This window comes from Microcaecilia unicolor, chromosome 6, assembly GCF_901765095.1.
Source record: "Microcaecilia unicolor chromosome 6, aMicUni1.1, whole genome shotgun sequence".
Classification (NCBI taxonomy): domain Eukaryota; kingdom Metazoa; phylum Chordata; class Amphibia; order Gymnophiona; family Siphonopidae; genus Microcaecilia; species Microcaecilia unicolor.
The window spans coordinates 152,749,821-152,766,102 of NC_044036.1; the positions used below are offsets into that span (position 1 = coordinate 152,749,821).

At 40.6% G+C, this 16,282-nt stretch overlaps 1 protein-coding gene across 1 annotated transcript in view; it reads left to right on the forward strand.

Annotated features, from left to right (window-relative positions):
- Positions 1-16,282, forward strand: part of CADPS (calcium dependent secretion activator) — a 520,576-nt gene that overhangs the window by 292,631 nt on the left and 211,663 nt on the right. The window contains 1 exon segment of the mRNA XM_030208035.1: positions 1,798-1,815. Within this exon segment, the coding sequence (XP_030063895.1) occupies positions 1,798-1,815 (18 nt within the window).

Here is a 16,282-nt window from a genome sequence, read left to right on the forward strand (position 1 = left end):
AATACTTTGAAGCAACAAACCCTCCCTTTTTTTTCCAGCTCTCTTTTCAGAGAAATACTTCATTCCACACTACCTGCTTTCTTCTGCTTCTCTCCTTCCTTATCCGTTAATGGCACAGCCACTTTTTGCTCTATATATGTATATCTGTATGTATATATATGTAGGTCACTATAAAAGTGGCTGCGGTATCAGTTCCTGAGCATGCTGGGATTGTTAATTCAAGCAACCCAACATCCACCGGCTGCATGTACCAGGTTTTCTCTCATGGGCATAGTCTTCCACAAGAAAAAGGAATTAAGAATATTACTACCATCGAGTTCAATGTCGAAATTGTATGACTTTTAAATTTAACACTGTCTTGAATTGACTGTACATGAAGAGCTGCTGAACCTTTTGTTCATAAGTCTGGTAGTAGACTTATGGAGACCAATGTACTTCCAGAGGGTGTTATAGTAATATTATTTGTGGCTATGCTTATGAAGAAAAGCTTGTAAAAGCCTTAGATACTAAAGGCTGAAACCTTTAGTATCTTGGTGCCTAGAGCAATAAAATTCTGTTTCCCTTTACTCATGATGTTTGGATCATTAGATTCTTGCCAAAAATTTCAAGACAATTCCTAGAATCATAATCATGGCCTCTTTTGTGGCTCATGGGCATGCTGAATGGTTAATCCAATAGATCTCAAATTTGAAATTCCTTTTTTTCCACCCTTTTGTCCTGTGTACCTCCCAAAATACTCTACAGCTTTTCTCCTCTTAACCTAATGTACAGTTTTCCTCTGACCTGTGTCCGCTTTACCTTTGACTTAAGCCTCTTGCATGCCCAAATCCTCTTTTATAGGGAAAAAGAGAGAAATGTTTGAGCATCCCGTCTTCTGCTTGGCCTCTCAAGTGATGGATTTAACCATTCGTGAGTACCTACCACCTCCTCTCCATGCCAACTCTGTTACCATTATCTCAAGAAAATTCAAGATCCAAACCAATTCACTCTTTCGCGCTTCAAGTCTTTTAACATCTGGCTTGTCTGTTGCTTCTGTCTGTGGAACCCAGTGTGAAAAGTCCAGTCATTTTTTGTTTTTTTTTTTACCAGCCTAAAAACAGATTAGGCAACAAAACCATTTGTTTGTGGTAAACTCAGATTGTCCGTTAAGTTTTCTGTTATTGTTTTTTTATGTCTGTGACCTGAATGCATTTTTACTTTGCTTCTGTGTGATCCCAATTTGTTAAGTGCTTGTCACTGGTACACAATCAGTCAGTAGTTTCAACACTGTGGATCAGAAATTAGTTTTAAGTACACTGGTGTGATAAATAAAAGCCCTTTTCCTGAGTGGAAGACCTTGTGAGAATTTTGTGTCTCAGTCCTCCAAAGAAGCTGTCCTTTCTTTGTTTGTAAGATCTTCCGTGTCTCCTGTCCATGACTGATTTAGCAGAAAGTCTTTCCCCTTTCTTGTCCTTTATTTTTAAATACTTGGCTTTGAACTGAACGCATAGTTTAGCTCACATGTACCAAGTAGTTTTATGTCTTCCCGGTTCACTTAGCCTAACTTTACTGATCTTCTCTTGGCGTGGTACAGACTTTTTCCCCCATCTTGGTGTTGGAACCTAAATTTTTTTTTTTTTGAAATGATGCTTTTACTTTTGTATTGGTAGTAACAAATGGACAACTTTTTTTTTCTCCCGTTCAAATGTCATATCACACGTAAGTTGGGGGTAACATTTTGGTCCGCTCGCTCATTAATCCTGCATATCTGTTCTTGTTTCTCTCTTTTCTCTCCTTGTTGCTCTCTCTTTCATATAGAGAATCAAAAGGATGCAGGTGAACTATTGTATATGCATTTTAAACTATTAGGAGTGTAAAGTATCTTTGTTTTCTTTCTAGCTCCTTAAGTTGCGTGCTCCTGGAGACTGAAGAAGGAGTTGCAGTGATACTTAAGGAGTTAATTTGTGCTGTCTCAACACACATAATATCTTAGACACAAATCTAAACCCCAGTAAGCCACAGCGTACAAGTCAGTGAATACACTACATAAGACATGCATTTCTTTTAAACACATAAGCAGTGTTTCTCTTACCAGAGAAACTGGAATTCAGTTTTGGGTTTCAAAACTTTCCGCATCTAATCTTGTAAGAGGCACCTATAGTTAAACTAATCTCCATTTTTCTTTTTTCATTTCTTCTGTTTATGCCTTATTAAAATGTTCGTTTTCTGTAGCTGTGTACTAACAGTGTAGTCAGACAGAAGTTACATTTTTGTCCTCTTTGTTTTAATGTGGTGAGATACAACTACTAACCTATCACTGGTAAAATTCATCCAAACTGCAATTTTAAATAAAAAAAAAAAGAAAAAAGCTCTGAGGTCATCAGATACATTAGCCCCTGGATTCTACACAGGTCACCCAAAGTTGTACATATGCAAACTAATTAGTCAATTAAGTGCTAACAGTCAGTTATTAGGGTTAATTAAAGTTAATTGGCACTTAATTGGCACCAAGTTGGATTTTCACGTGGATATACCCTAGTCACTATTCTATAGCATCCGTGCCTAAATTTCATAGCGTGCAACTCAAAGGGAGCATGGCCATGGGAGAGGCATGGGTGGATCAGGGGCATTCTCATAAATTAGATGTGATGTTATAGAATATGTGGATTTGCGTGCCCAATTGCCATCAGTTGGGCATGATGCTTTACACCAGGTCTCAGCAGACATAAATCCTTGTACACTTACAGCTGACAGTATATTGAATCCAAAAGTTATGTCTCCAACCCTCAAGGGCCAAAGATTTTTCTTAAATATCTTATTAAATTTTATTCTTCCAAAATTCTAATAATGTCCATAGTAGAATTTTATTTTATAAGAAATCTTTTAACAAGTATAGGGAACTTATCTCAATTGAGATAATTTCCCTTTACTTGCTAAAAAAAAGTGTTATAAATCTACTACGGACATTATAGATATTATTAGGATTTTCTAAGAATAAAATTTAATAAGATATTTAAGAAACATCTTTGGCCCTTGAACATTGGAGGCATAACTTTTAGATGCCATATATTGTAAGCTATAGGGGAACGCTCGTGCTTACTATCTGATGGGCCATATTAGCCTATATGTAAAACTACCCTTTGTGTGATATTGTTGAACTCTTGGGTAGTTTTAGTGACTATAGTCGGGATCTGACCACAACTAAATTTATTCAAATAGTAGTCTAATGGCCATATTTTGAAGTGACTGAAGTTATTTTTTTTTAAATTGGACTTGAGTTGCCAGCATAAATGATATTGCAGTGATACAATATAGTTACAAAAAGAGCAAGAATAAGTGTATGAAAACTGACATGATCAAATAAATGTCTAAGAAGCGTAATTGACGGAATTAAAAAAAAAACTAGTTTTATATAAATCAGCTATTTGAGGGGTAAAAGAAAGTTTAGAATCTCATATAACCCCTAAATAGTGAAACGTTTCTAGTGGAGAGATAAAATTACCAAAAATATTAATGGGAATAGTGGGAAAAGGTAGATCACCTGAAAGCCAGCATGCAACAGTTTTTTTTTCTTTATTGAGAGCCCATCTGTGTTCAAACAACCAATCTGCTATGGAATCCAAATATGGCTGAAGTGGACCTATAGATAGGGAGAAAGGATTTGTGGGATAAATCAAAATACACCGATATTCCCTTTGATTGAATAACTGAAGCCTGAAGACTAAGGACTAAATTGAAAGAAGAGGGGATTGAATGTCTGAAATAGAATGTTAGTAATAACCTTGAAAGAATGAGTTGATGATGGTGATGTCTGCAAATCAAATTCTTCCTTTGTTCCAAGACATTGAACAGTATCAGGCCCAAGACCAATCTATGAGGCACTTCACTACTCACCTTTCTCTCTTTTGAGAGAATTCTGTTTACCATTACCCCCTGCCATCTGTCACTCTACCAATTTGTTTAAGACAGTAGAATTAAAGTTGAATCTTGAAAAGACATATTTATATGTGGTTTTAACAGAAAAAGGAATGTTCTTTGATAACTGACATTAATTGATGGGATTCCTTTAACTAAATAGGAGAGAGTAAAAATATTTAGGAGTTTGGTTGGATGATGGTTTAAGATTTGAGGAGCAAATATCATATGTGGTTCATTTTAGTTTTGCTAGTCTCCACCTTTTTAGACCATTTAGAAGTTGACTCTGTTAATCCATGATTTGATGGCTACGTGAATAGACTACTGTAATGCTCGGTATTGTGGCTTACCAAAGTATCGACTGTAGCATTTAAAATAAATACAGAATGTGGCAGCGCAGCTGCTTATGCATAAGAAGGCCCAAGATCACATTAAGCCTGTTTTGAGGGAGCAGCACTGGATTCCTGTGGAATATTGTATAATTTCAAGGTTTTATGTTTGGTTTTTAATTGATGTTAAGTTAGAAAGTCCATCCTATTTACATGAATATTTGGAGATCTATGTACCACATAGAAATTTACATTCTGGCATCCAAGAGTTGCTGACAGTATCACAAAGAACTAAGGGCTTCTTTTACAAAACTGCGCTGATTCCCGTGCAGCACATAAGAGGAAACCCATAAATTCCTATGGGCTTCCGCTCATTTGCCGTGCTGGAAATCGCTAGGACAGTTTAGTAAAAGAGGTCCTAAGTTGCAAGCTACAGATGAGGATGCCTTCAGTTGTAGAACAAAATTCTTTTGTAATTGCAACAGCTAAGCTGTTATGGAACTTTTAAGAATCAGTGTAAAATTTTGATTTGTATGGCTAGTTTGTAATTGGAATTTGGGTGGGGGTAAATACTGTATATATATATATTTTTTTTTCTTTTGTGGATTGATTGTAATGTACTATTTTTATTCATTGTATCTTGTCTCAAGCTCTGTAGGGTGAGGCAAGTTATCAAATGTTTTAAATTAAAGTAAAGTCATTTCTAACCCAGTTCACTACTACCTAGGACCCAGCCCCAGGCCTAGAGTTTATTCATGAGCCTTCTATAGGAAACAGTATCAAAGGCTTTGCTAAAGTCCATGTAGACCACATTCAGCATATTCTTTTGACCTAGTTCCTTGTTATCTGGTTGAAGAAATTAAGGGCTTCCTTTACAAAGCCGCACTAGTGATTCCCGCACGGCAAACGAGAGGAAACCCATAGGAATTCAATGAGCTTCCCCTCATTTGCCGCACCGAGAATTGGTAGCACGATTTTTTGTAAAAGAGGCACAAATTGTATTTCTTTAGCATGACCTGCCTCTGGTAAAGCAATATAACCTTGAATCTTGCATCTCACCGAAAGCCCACCTTTTGCTTGTCCCCCCCCCCCCCCTTTCCTGTTTTGAATGACGTTCTGCCCCTTCTTCTCACACTATTTGTTCTGTCATTCTCTTTCCACATATTGTTTTTAGATTGTGAGCCACCTAGATGGTCCGTCCGCATGGCGGGATAGTAAATAACAGTAAACTTGAAACTTGCAGATAATTCTCTATCCTTTCCTTCAGTAGTGCTTCCATTACCATTTTTGAGAGGAGGGACCACAGTTGCAAAGATCTACTAAACATATCCTTCCATGGACCAGCCAGGACCTCTCTGAGCCCTTTTACAAAGCCGCAGGAGGGCTAACGAACGTGCGGTGAGTGCCAAATCGGCACTACTGCCGGGGTAGTGTGTGCACCTGGCGATATTTCCGAGTTTGACGCGTGCCGAATCCCACGTTAGAAAATATTTTTCTATTTTCTATCGCGGGGGGCGTTCCCAGCAGTAATCAGCAGCACAGTCACGTTAGCGCACACTGCATGGTTACCATGCGGTTAGCATGTGAGCCATTACCGCTAAGTCATTGGCTGGCAGTAAGGGCTCAAGCCGTAAATAGACGCGCACTAGTTTTAATTTTCGCACACGCCCATTCCTGGCCCATTAAAAAATGACGTTTTCCACTGCCACAGTAAAAAGTGGCCATTTCCTGGCCCGTTAAAAAGTAGCGTTTTTCCCAGCCATGGTAAAAGGTGGCCCAGCATTCACCCAGAAGACATGCCCCACACTACCGCAGGCCACCTTTTACCATGGCTTTGTAAAAAGACCCCTAAATTCATAGTATTTTGGGATGGATCTCATCTGTCCATATGGCTTTGTCCACTTTCAGTTTGGCAAGTTAATAAACATTCTCTTCTGTGACCAATCTAACTGATTCCCGTTGGCCATCTGCAGTCCTTTTCCAGAGGTTTCGTCTGCAAATTCCAAATGGAAATTTTTGTTCAGCATTTCCATCTTTTTTATGTCACTCTCCACACTTTGGTTCTTGTCACCTTTCAGCCCTAGACTTTTATCTCTGGTCTTCCTCCTCTCCTTGACATACCTGAGAAAAGTCTTATCACCTTGCTTTACATCTCTATCTTTCTTTTCTTCCACCCATGCTTATGCTTTCTTGATTTCTTCATCTCTTTCACCTTTACTAGGTATTCTTTTCTGAGATATTTTGTATTTGTGAACACTACCTACCTTTTTTGCTAAGGATATGCATTCATTAGCATGCCTTAAAAATTTTATGCTTGGTAAATTGATTTATTGCATATGAATTAATGCATGTTAAGTCATTAACCTACAAATTAATACATGTTAAGTCATTAACATGCATAAAACGTTCTAAGACACGTTAAAATTTTTCATTAAAACAAATGTGTGAAATGAGCTGAAAAAAGTCTGAAAATGGGGGAACGAAGCCCAAGTGAGCCAAAAACTAACTGAATATTTTTTTTCTTATGCACATGCCTACCTTATGCCTTTATTTCTTCAGCAGTTTCCTTGGTAAAATATATCAGTTTCTTTTGCCTTTTGCTTTTATTTGCATTCCTTACCTTCCTATATATTTCTTTAGTTTAACCCATTGTTCTTTCACTTCTTTTACCTCATTCCACTCTGCCAGCTCCTCCTAGGTTACTTTCCAGCTCATTTTCGAAAGAGAAGGGCGCCCATCTTTCGACACAAATCGGGAGATGGGTGCCCTTCTCGCAAGGCCGCCCAAATCAGCATAATTGACAGCCAATTTTTTGACACCCTCGACGGCTTTCCGTTGCAGGGACGACCAAAGTTCACGGGGGTACGTCGGCAGGGTAGCGAAGGCGGGACTGGGGCGTGATTAGGAGATGGGTGTCCTCGGCCGATAATGGAAAAAAGAAGGGCGGCCCTGACGAGCACTTGGCTGACTTTTTTTCATTTTTTTTCATGACCAAGCCGCGAAAAGATGCCCGAACTGAGTAGATGACTACCGGAGGGAATCAGGAATGACCTCCCCTTACTCCCCCAGTGGTCACTAACCCCCTCCCACCATAAAAAACAGGTTAAAAATACTTTTTTGCCAACATCTATGCCAACCTCAAATGCCATACTCAGGTCCATCGCAGCAGTATACAGGTCCCTGGAGCAGTTGTAGTGGGTGCTGTTTACTTCAGGCAGGTGGACCTGGGGGGGGGGAGGGTTGGGGGGCTCAGCACCCAAGGTAAGGAAGCTATGCACCTGGGAGCAATTTCTGAAGCCCACTGCAGTGCCTCCTAGGGTGCCCAGTTGGTGTCCTGGCATGTGAGGGGGACCAGTGCACTACAAATGCTGGCTCCTCCCATGACCAAATGGCTTGCATTTGGCCATTTTTGAGATGGGCATCTTTGGATTCCTTTATCGGTGAAAACCAAGGACGGCCATCTCTAAGATCGACCCAAACGTTGAGATTTGGGCGTCCCTGACTGTATTATCGAAACGAAAGATGGCCGCCTATCTTGTTTCGATAATACGGTCGGGGACGCCCCTTTACGAGGCTGTCCTTAGAGATGGGTGCCCCCGTTCGATTATGCCCCTCTTTCCCACTTTATCTTAGCCAGAATCAAAAAATCCCAAAACACCAGACAATCTTAATCTCAAAATGTAACAAAATAATGTCCTGGATGACCAACTTTAATGTCAAATACTGGAAAAGAGGCTCAGAGAAACTCAACTAGACTCAATTATCGGCATTCTGACAGCCACATGCTCACAAGATTATTTGTCATCTAAGGCAAAAGGAGCTGTCAAGAAAATAGACATGGCCATGCAGTAAGATTGCTCTTACCGTGCGACCATGCAAGGGGGAGCACTTACTGCCACCCACTGAGGTGGCGGTAAGGGCTCTCACGCTAACCCAGCAGTAACTGGGTAGTGTGCGGTGCTACCACATTATCGCCAGGTAACCCCCGCACTAAAAAACCACTGGCCTATTTTCCCTAGTGTGGGAAATGGCGCATGCTAAGGCTGGAACTACTGCTGATGCCTGCGTTGGGCCGGCGGTAGCTCCAGAAAGGTGCATGGTAAGCCCGCATTAGGCTTACTGCCATATTGTAAAACGGCCCCATAGTTCACAAATGCAATAAATACTGTCTCAGCAATATTACTCAGTAGCAGAGCCCAGCTTATGTTTGTGTATGTTATTAAGGGACCTTTTACTAAGGCATGCCGAAAAATGGCCTGCGGCAAAATAAAAATTGGCATGTGTCCATTTTGGGCCTGAGTCCTTACCACCACCCATTGACTTAGTGGTAAGGTCTCACGCATTAACTGGAAGTTAAACTGCTGATTACTGCCTGGTTAGCACCACACGGTATAAAATAGAAATTATTTTCTGTCGCGTGTTTTGGACGCGCATCAAAATTACCACCCGGGGCACACAATAGCTAGGGTGGTAGTTCTAATTTGACACAGGTTGTACGTGCATAGGCACCTACAAATCTTAGTAAAAGGGCCCCTAGGTCACTTACCAGCTCATTTTCAAAGCACTTAGCCTCCCAAAGTTCCATAGAAACCTATGGAACTTAGCCTCCCAAAGTGCTTTGAAAATATGCCTCTTAATATACTGCCTTTCTATATGGGAATCAAAGTGGTGCACAATTACAATCACAGAAACATGAAATCATGAAAAGAACTCCAATGAGTACAAAATAAAGAGAGCAATAGGAAAGAATAGAAAAACCGGGAGAGGAGGGAGAGCAAAAAGAGTGCAGATGCCCAGAATCACCACCTGCCTACCCACCCTCAGGGAAGGCCTGGGAGAACAGGAAAGATTTGAGAAGGGATCTAAAAACAGGGTTGGACACATCACCCCGCAGCTCAGATGGTAGAGGGTACTAAAGAGAGGAAGCGAGATTTAGAAAGGCAGAATGGTGAGTAGATTGGAGCCTAGAACAGGAAATAGGTGGAATATCCAGACGGTGGTTAAATGCAGAGCGAAGTACATAAGGCGGACAATAGGGAAAGATGATGGAAGCTAAATAGAGAGGCACACCGAGTTGCACAACTTTAAAAGTCAGAGTGATCATTTTATGGCAAATATGGAATGGTATTTGGAGCCAATGATAATGCTTCAAGAGTGGAGTGACGTGGTCATAGCAATGAGCACTGGAGAAGATACAGACTGCAGTGCTGTGAACAGTTTGAAGCCTCTTGAGGGCAAGAGCCGGCAACCCAGCATAAATAATATTATAATAGTCCAGTTTCAAGGTAGCTAAGACATAAATAATGATGGCACAAGATGTATCATCTAAGTAAGAGCAAAGGAACCTGATCAAATGCAATGAAAAGAAACAGGATCTAGTGATGGCTGAGATGTGATTGGTAAATATCAGTTGGTATCCAAGTGGACCCCCAATATTCATCATGTTCACAAGGTGGATTGGACATCCATGGAGGATGGGAGAAGCAAAAGCCCAACTCTTTTCTGAGGGTTCAGAGTAAGGTCATTTGTGGAGAGCCAATCTTCAATATAATGAAGGCAAGACTGTAAAATCAGGAGAGGAAGGATCTTGTCGAACAACCAAAAGGTTATCGTCTGCGTAGTGATAAAATATAACAGATCAATCCTGAATCAGAGAGGCTAGGGGACTGAGAAAGATATTGAACAGCAAAGGGGAAAGAACAGAACCCTAGGGGACACCACAAGCAAAAGGAAAAGCACCCAAGGTGGAGAAGGGAAGCAAGAACTTAAAAGATCTATTGGAAAGAAAAGAGGAGAAGCCAAGAGGGGAGCAACAAGTGACTCACCATATCAAAAGGAGCCGTGAGGTCAAGAGAAATTAAAGATGTCAAAATTTTTGTTGCATCGAAGACATTAAAAGTAGCAGAATGTGCAATTATATGAACAATATAAGCACCATAAAGTCACTAAATTAGCTAGTGCTCTATACATTTAAGAGTGCAAGGGGTGCATAAATGTGGATGCCTAGATTATAGAATTGCCCTTATAGCTGAAGCAAGTGAACTAAGGATGAGGGCTTGACAGTTGCAGCCCAGAACAGCAGATTATGAACAAGATTTTTTACAGCAAGCATTGAAAAAAGTGGTGCAGTTGTGGATGGCTGGAAAGTGCAGAAAAATTTTATACGGAAAGGCACAACAAGGTGACTCTTCTCATTCATTGAAAACTCTATAAGCATTATAACATCAGTGTACAAGAAAAGCACTGACATCATCATCTGGGACATCCCCATCCTGACTGATGGATAAACACTAGAGATGCCCTTAATAATGTGCATAGCTTAGTTAACAAGCTAGTCAGTGCTGATAATTGGATGCTAACAAGAAATTATCAGCACTTATTGGCATTAATTGGAATGCGTATTCTGTAACGTGGTGCACGTAAATTCAAAGTCACATAGTTGAAAAGTGGGTGTGGTGATGGGAGTGGAATGGGCGGGTCTTGGGTGTTTCTAAAATCTATGCGTGTTGTTATGGAATAGTCTGCGCCTAATTCAGACATCCGGATTTACACCAGGTTTTAGTTGGTGTAATTGACAACGACTAAATTTAGTTGCATGGAACAGCACTCGGTGTAACATACACCTAAATTAAAGTGTACTTTATGCTTTGATTTCCATGTGGAAATCGAGGCGCTATATATATAGAATCTATCCCATATTGTATAATATGCCTATGTGATAGTATTCTATAACATACTCACACAAATAACACCTAATTATAAAATTAGTGGAGTGGTGTGCATTATTTCTTTAACATGCAAAACAGCATTTTATTTTTTAATGATTTATTACACCAGCTTCTAAACATGAGTGTTGTAGTTTTTGCTAGTGATTCCTATAGAACCTGGGTGAATATGTACTGGGAGTGAATATACAAACAAAACAGGATTCTAGTCAAAGTATGAGCAGCCATTTTGGAATTTTTGCCCTTTTTGTGTTGACGTCTGGCTTTACACATTCTCCTTTTCTTTTCACACCTTGTCTTCAGGAGACCAATATTACCCAAACAACTTTGTATATCAGAAAAGGTTAATGATGCTGATGCATATTAAATACTTTGCACCTGCAGGCTTTGTGTAATTTCTCAAAAGATCTTTATGCCTGCTATATTATGCACACTAAATTTGGGTGGGGAAATGCATGGGCACATTTGAACACACAATCTCCCTGATATTCAAAACCATTTAACTGGCCAGGAACGGCACCTGGCCAGTTAAATGACAGTTAACCGGCTATCCGGTGATATTCTGTGGGGGATAACCGACTATCCCCTACTGAATATTTCTGGTTAGCGGCTAGGAGATAACCGGCTATATCATGCCATATAGCCAGCTATCCCCGAATACTCAACACATTGGGCTGAGTGAATAGGTGGAATATTTTGGACAGTTTAAACTTAACTGGTTATCTCCGAATATTAACTTAGGGGTCCTTTTACCAATTGCTTATTTTTTAAATTAAAAAAATGAAAAGGAAATGGCCATGCCGTAAGTTAACCACTTGCTGTACGGCCATTTCCTGGGGGCACCCTTACCATCATCTATTTAAGAGGCAGTAAGGGGTCTCGTGCTAACCTGGTGGTAACCGGGCAGCTCCGGTGCTGCCGATTACCACTGGGTAAGCCCCCAGTGCTAAAAATGTAAAAACATTTTTGAAATGCTGGAAATGACATGCAGTGGAGACAGTAGCTCGGCGGTAGTGCTGGATCGTTGTGTGGCAAGCCTGCAGCGGGCTTGCTGCACTTTAGTAAAATGGCCCTTATCTGGTTAAGTTGAAACCACCCAAAATAAACCAGATATCCAATGCCGGTCACCAGAAATGTCCCAGCATTGAATATCCATGCTGACCGCTGAAGTTAGCCAGGCTCCATCCTGCGTTCTGAATATTGGCCCCAATAGAGAAGATTCTGTATATGACACCTAAAAAAATTGGCGCTAAAATCAGTTCCAACTAGGCGTATTCTATAACTAGTGCCTGGACTTACTTATTTATTTATTTATTTATTTTTACTACATTTATACCCCACATTATCCCACAAGAGCGGGCTCAATGTGGCTTACACTATTACAAATGGTTACAATTCAGGGAGGATACAGATACAAGGAAGCCAAAGGAAGAGGTAATAACATGTGGTTAAGACAGGGGTGCATGTCGAGGTAGGTGCAGTCGGGGGACTGGTGGGCACGGCTGATGTGAGGAAGGCTAGGATTTAGTATTGACAGTGGGATAAGCATTCTTGAATAAATATGTCTTTAAAGATGACTTGAAGAGCTGATGGTCATCTATCTCCTTCAGCTGTCGTAGTAGAACATTCCAAGATTTCGGGCTGATGTATGAGAAGGTTGATGCGAAAAATAATTTATATTTAACATTCTTGCAACTTGGAAAGTGTAAGTTGAGGAAGGATAGAGCAGTCACTGATGCATTTCTAGAAGGTAGAATCTAGAAATCTAGCTTATAGGCGGGGGCTTCCCCATAGATTATTTTGTGAGTCAACGTGCAGATTTTGTAAGTAATAGGGTTTTTAATGGGAAGCCAGTGTAGAGTAAAACGAAGAGGGTAAGCATGGTCAAAGTGTGATTTGCCCAATATTAGCCTTGCAGCAGTGTTTTGAGCTGTCTGGAGCTTTTTGAGGATGAAATCACGGCAACCTGCATAGATTCCACTGCAATAGTCAATATGCGTTAGGACCAACCAATGAGTAAGGGTTCTAAAGAGCTCTTTTGTGAGGAACTGCCTGATATGCTTCAGCCTCCACATTGAGTAGAACTTTCATTTTGTGATGAGTTTGACTCGGTTGTCCAGTATCAAGTGATTATCCAACAAGATTCCAAGGACTTTCAAATAATTTGAGATTGGAAGATTGTGATCCTTAGTGATGAGTGTGGTCGAGATAGCCTTATTATGTAGGGACGAAAGGATTATACTCTGCGTTTTTTCTTTATTGAGCTTAAATTGAAACGCATTAGCCCAGGAATCCTGATTATAGAATACGCTTAGTTCATATTTCAGCGCCTAAATCTATGTGCAACCATTTGCACCAATGAAAACGTGGCATAAATCCCAGCATGTAGATTTAGACACATCAGGCCACATTCAATAACTAGGTGTGCAAATTTTGGAATGCTCACGAAACGCACATTTCCCTGCCCATAACCACACTCCTTTTTGCCTGTGTGCATTAGAAGTTAGGTGCACTGCATTACAGAGTACGCTTAGCGAGTGGTGTGCCTAAATTCCAATCAGTGCCAATTAATGCTCATTATTGCTTGTTAAGTGCTGTTATCAGAACTCATTAGCTTGTTAAGCTTGTTAAGTTACGCGCATTGTTATAGAATCCGCACTAATTTTGGCGCAGATCTCTAGGCGCACTATATAGAATCCGGGGTGGAATGTGTGTGCACAATTTTCTAATCTTGCCGAAATATGACCCTAGGAATGCCTCCACCCAGTAAAAAGTACATGAGTTGCAGCAGGGGCATAGCTAGGTGGGGCCACGGGGGCATGGGCCCCCACAGATTTAGCCTTGGCCCCCTCTACTTTTGACCCCCCTCCCGCCGCTGCTGCCGACCCTTCCCCACTGCCACCGCCAGGTACCTTTGCTGGACCCCCACCAGCCGAAGTCTTCTTCAGCACCGGTCGCTGATCTGTTTCTGTGAGTCTTGACTCCTGACGTTCTGCACGTAGGAAGGTGCAGGACGTCAGGACTCACAGAAACAGATCAGCGAACACGCCGGAGACTGGCACTGAAGAGGACTTCGGTGAGCAAAGGTACCTGGCGGTGGCGGGGCGAAGTCATCATTGGAGGCGGGGGAGGGGTGGCGGTGCAGGGGGAGAGGTTGAAAGTGGCAGGGGGGTCGGCGGCACCAGGGGGGTGGGGCTAAAATGTGCCCCCTCACCTCGAGCTCTGGACCCCCCTCCCACCTAGGATCCTCATGCATTTTTAGCTGAGTTAAAGGTGGGTAATTTTCAGATCGCCCTTTTGCCCAAGTAAATGTCTTTTGTAAATCGTTCTCCACATAATAAGGCTCAAAATGCATTCCAGAGCTCTGAATCAGACTGGTCCCATGTATCTCATTATACACTCAATAATACCACCATTTAGACTCTCATGTAGCCTGCAGTCAAAATATCAATGTGATTTTTTTTTCTAGTTTTTCCAGCTTTCCAGAATATCTGTTCACCGCAGCCTCCTTTCTGGCCTTAGACTGGATGAATCAACTTTCTAGTCTGTTTTTATTTTTGTACAATTTTACTGTGAGGATATTGTAATCTACATGACAGATGGGTCTGATTGTAGTGTTCTAACATTTGGAACAGCAATAACATCTTTGATAGGGCTGGCATGACATTATACTGAGTCAACCCAATAATGCAAGAACCGCTAGATTGTCAAGTTGAAAATAATTAAAGACGCATCAAACAATTAGAAAGCACACATTTTCAATAGCAACAGATATATTTATTTAAAATGGGCAAAAGGATGCAAGGCTGTTGTATTTCGCTGCTGTGAATGCTGAACCTTTCTCGGAAAATCTGTAGCATGCCCCGGGAAAGGCAATAGAGGTGAATTTTTAGCACAGACTGACATTTGACCATCAATATTTAGGACTGCCTTGTGTGGGCCATTTTTAGGAGGACACCGAACCACCTAGTGTTGAAAATCATCATGAGGTACATAGATCCCATCCCTTCCCCCTCTCTGATCCTGGGAGCGCTTTTGTGCGGCCCACTTTTTAAGCAAGAATTTAGTCACATAGCTCTTGTCAGCTTTCAGAGGGGCTCATCCTGCTACCTAACGCCTGATGTTAGACAGCTAAACTCTTTTAAAATTGACTCTTAATTACAATGTTTCCTATCCTTGAAAGGGGGGGGGGGGAGGGAGCACAAGTAGCCAGTTGGGTGTTTAGAATTGCCACAATATAAGTGCATGAGATAGATTTCCATATATTGGATCTCCAGTGTAGGCAAGTCTATACTAATTTTGGATACCGTGAAAACCAGACCAGTTAGGTGTGCCTCCAGAACAGGGCTGAGAAACATTTCCGTAATCTTTTTAGGAACACCTTTACTAGAGCTTAGCACGCGCAAACGGATATTAGCATGCATTAAATGCTGAACGTACTAGTGTGCACTAACCTTTAGTAAAAGGGCCCCTTAGTAATCTGAAATTACATTTTTAAATAGGTATTTAAAAAAAACATACACGACAGTCCCACCTTCCTCTAACAACGTTTGTACTCGCTTATATTTTAAATAAAATATAAAATATTTTGAACACCTGCTATCATTTCATTTCTACTTGCATTAGAGTTACATGATCTTCTAAGGTTTTATATTGACTTTGAAATGTCCAGATCATCTTTGTAACATGCTTGTCTTCAAACCAACATCGTAATTGTGCTTATGTACAAGCTAATACAACAGTTCCATTTGTATGTTGTCATTTCTGCTTATTTCCCATCCAACTTGTCATCTTTCCGTCTGTTTATTAAATTTCACGTACATCTCTACTTCTTTTCATTGTCCCCATTCTACCTGATATGTTCATCTGCCAAAGCCCTGCCAGAACCATCACATGTGCCTCCAGCCATTCAAATGCAAACTAACAGGTTAAAGCAGAAACTCAAAGACATGATCAGGCAAACACCAAGTACTCTAATAGGTTTCCTTCTTTTGATTTAAACTGTTCCCTAGTTCAGCTGTTTACCGTTCATTCTATTCCTTAAATATATCCTCTGTTTTATCATTAGGAAAAAAGCGTTCTTATTTATAAAATAAAAGTCTGTTGAGGTGATATTCCTTTTTTTTAGACTCCTAACGATTTGAAAATAGCACTTATTTCAAAATGTCCACACTTATTATTATTTTTTTGTCTAGCAATGTCTGGCATATGCAACATTTTCAACATGAATGTCAGCACAAAATAACATTATACATAACATTTTGCATGATAATGTTTTAATACTTGTTATTTCAAAATGATGTCTGAAAGTTTTCCAAGTATTATGTCTATGTT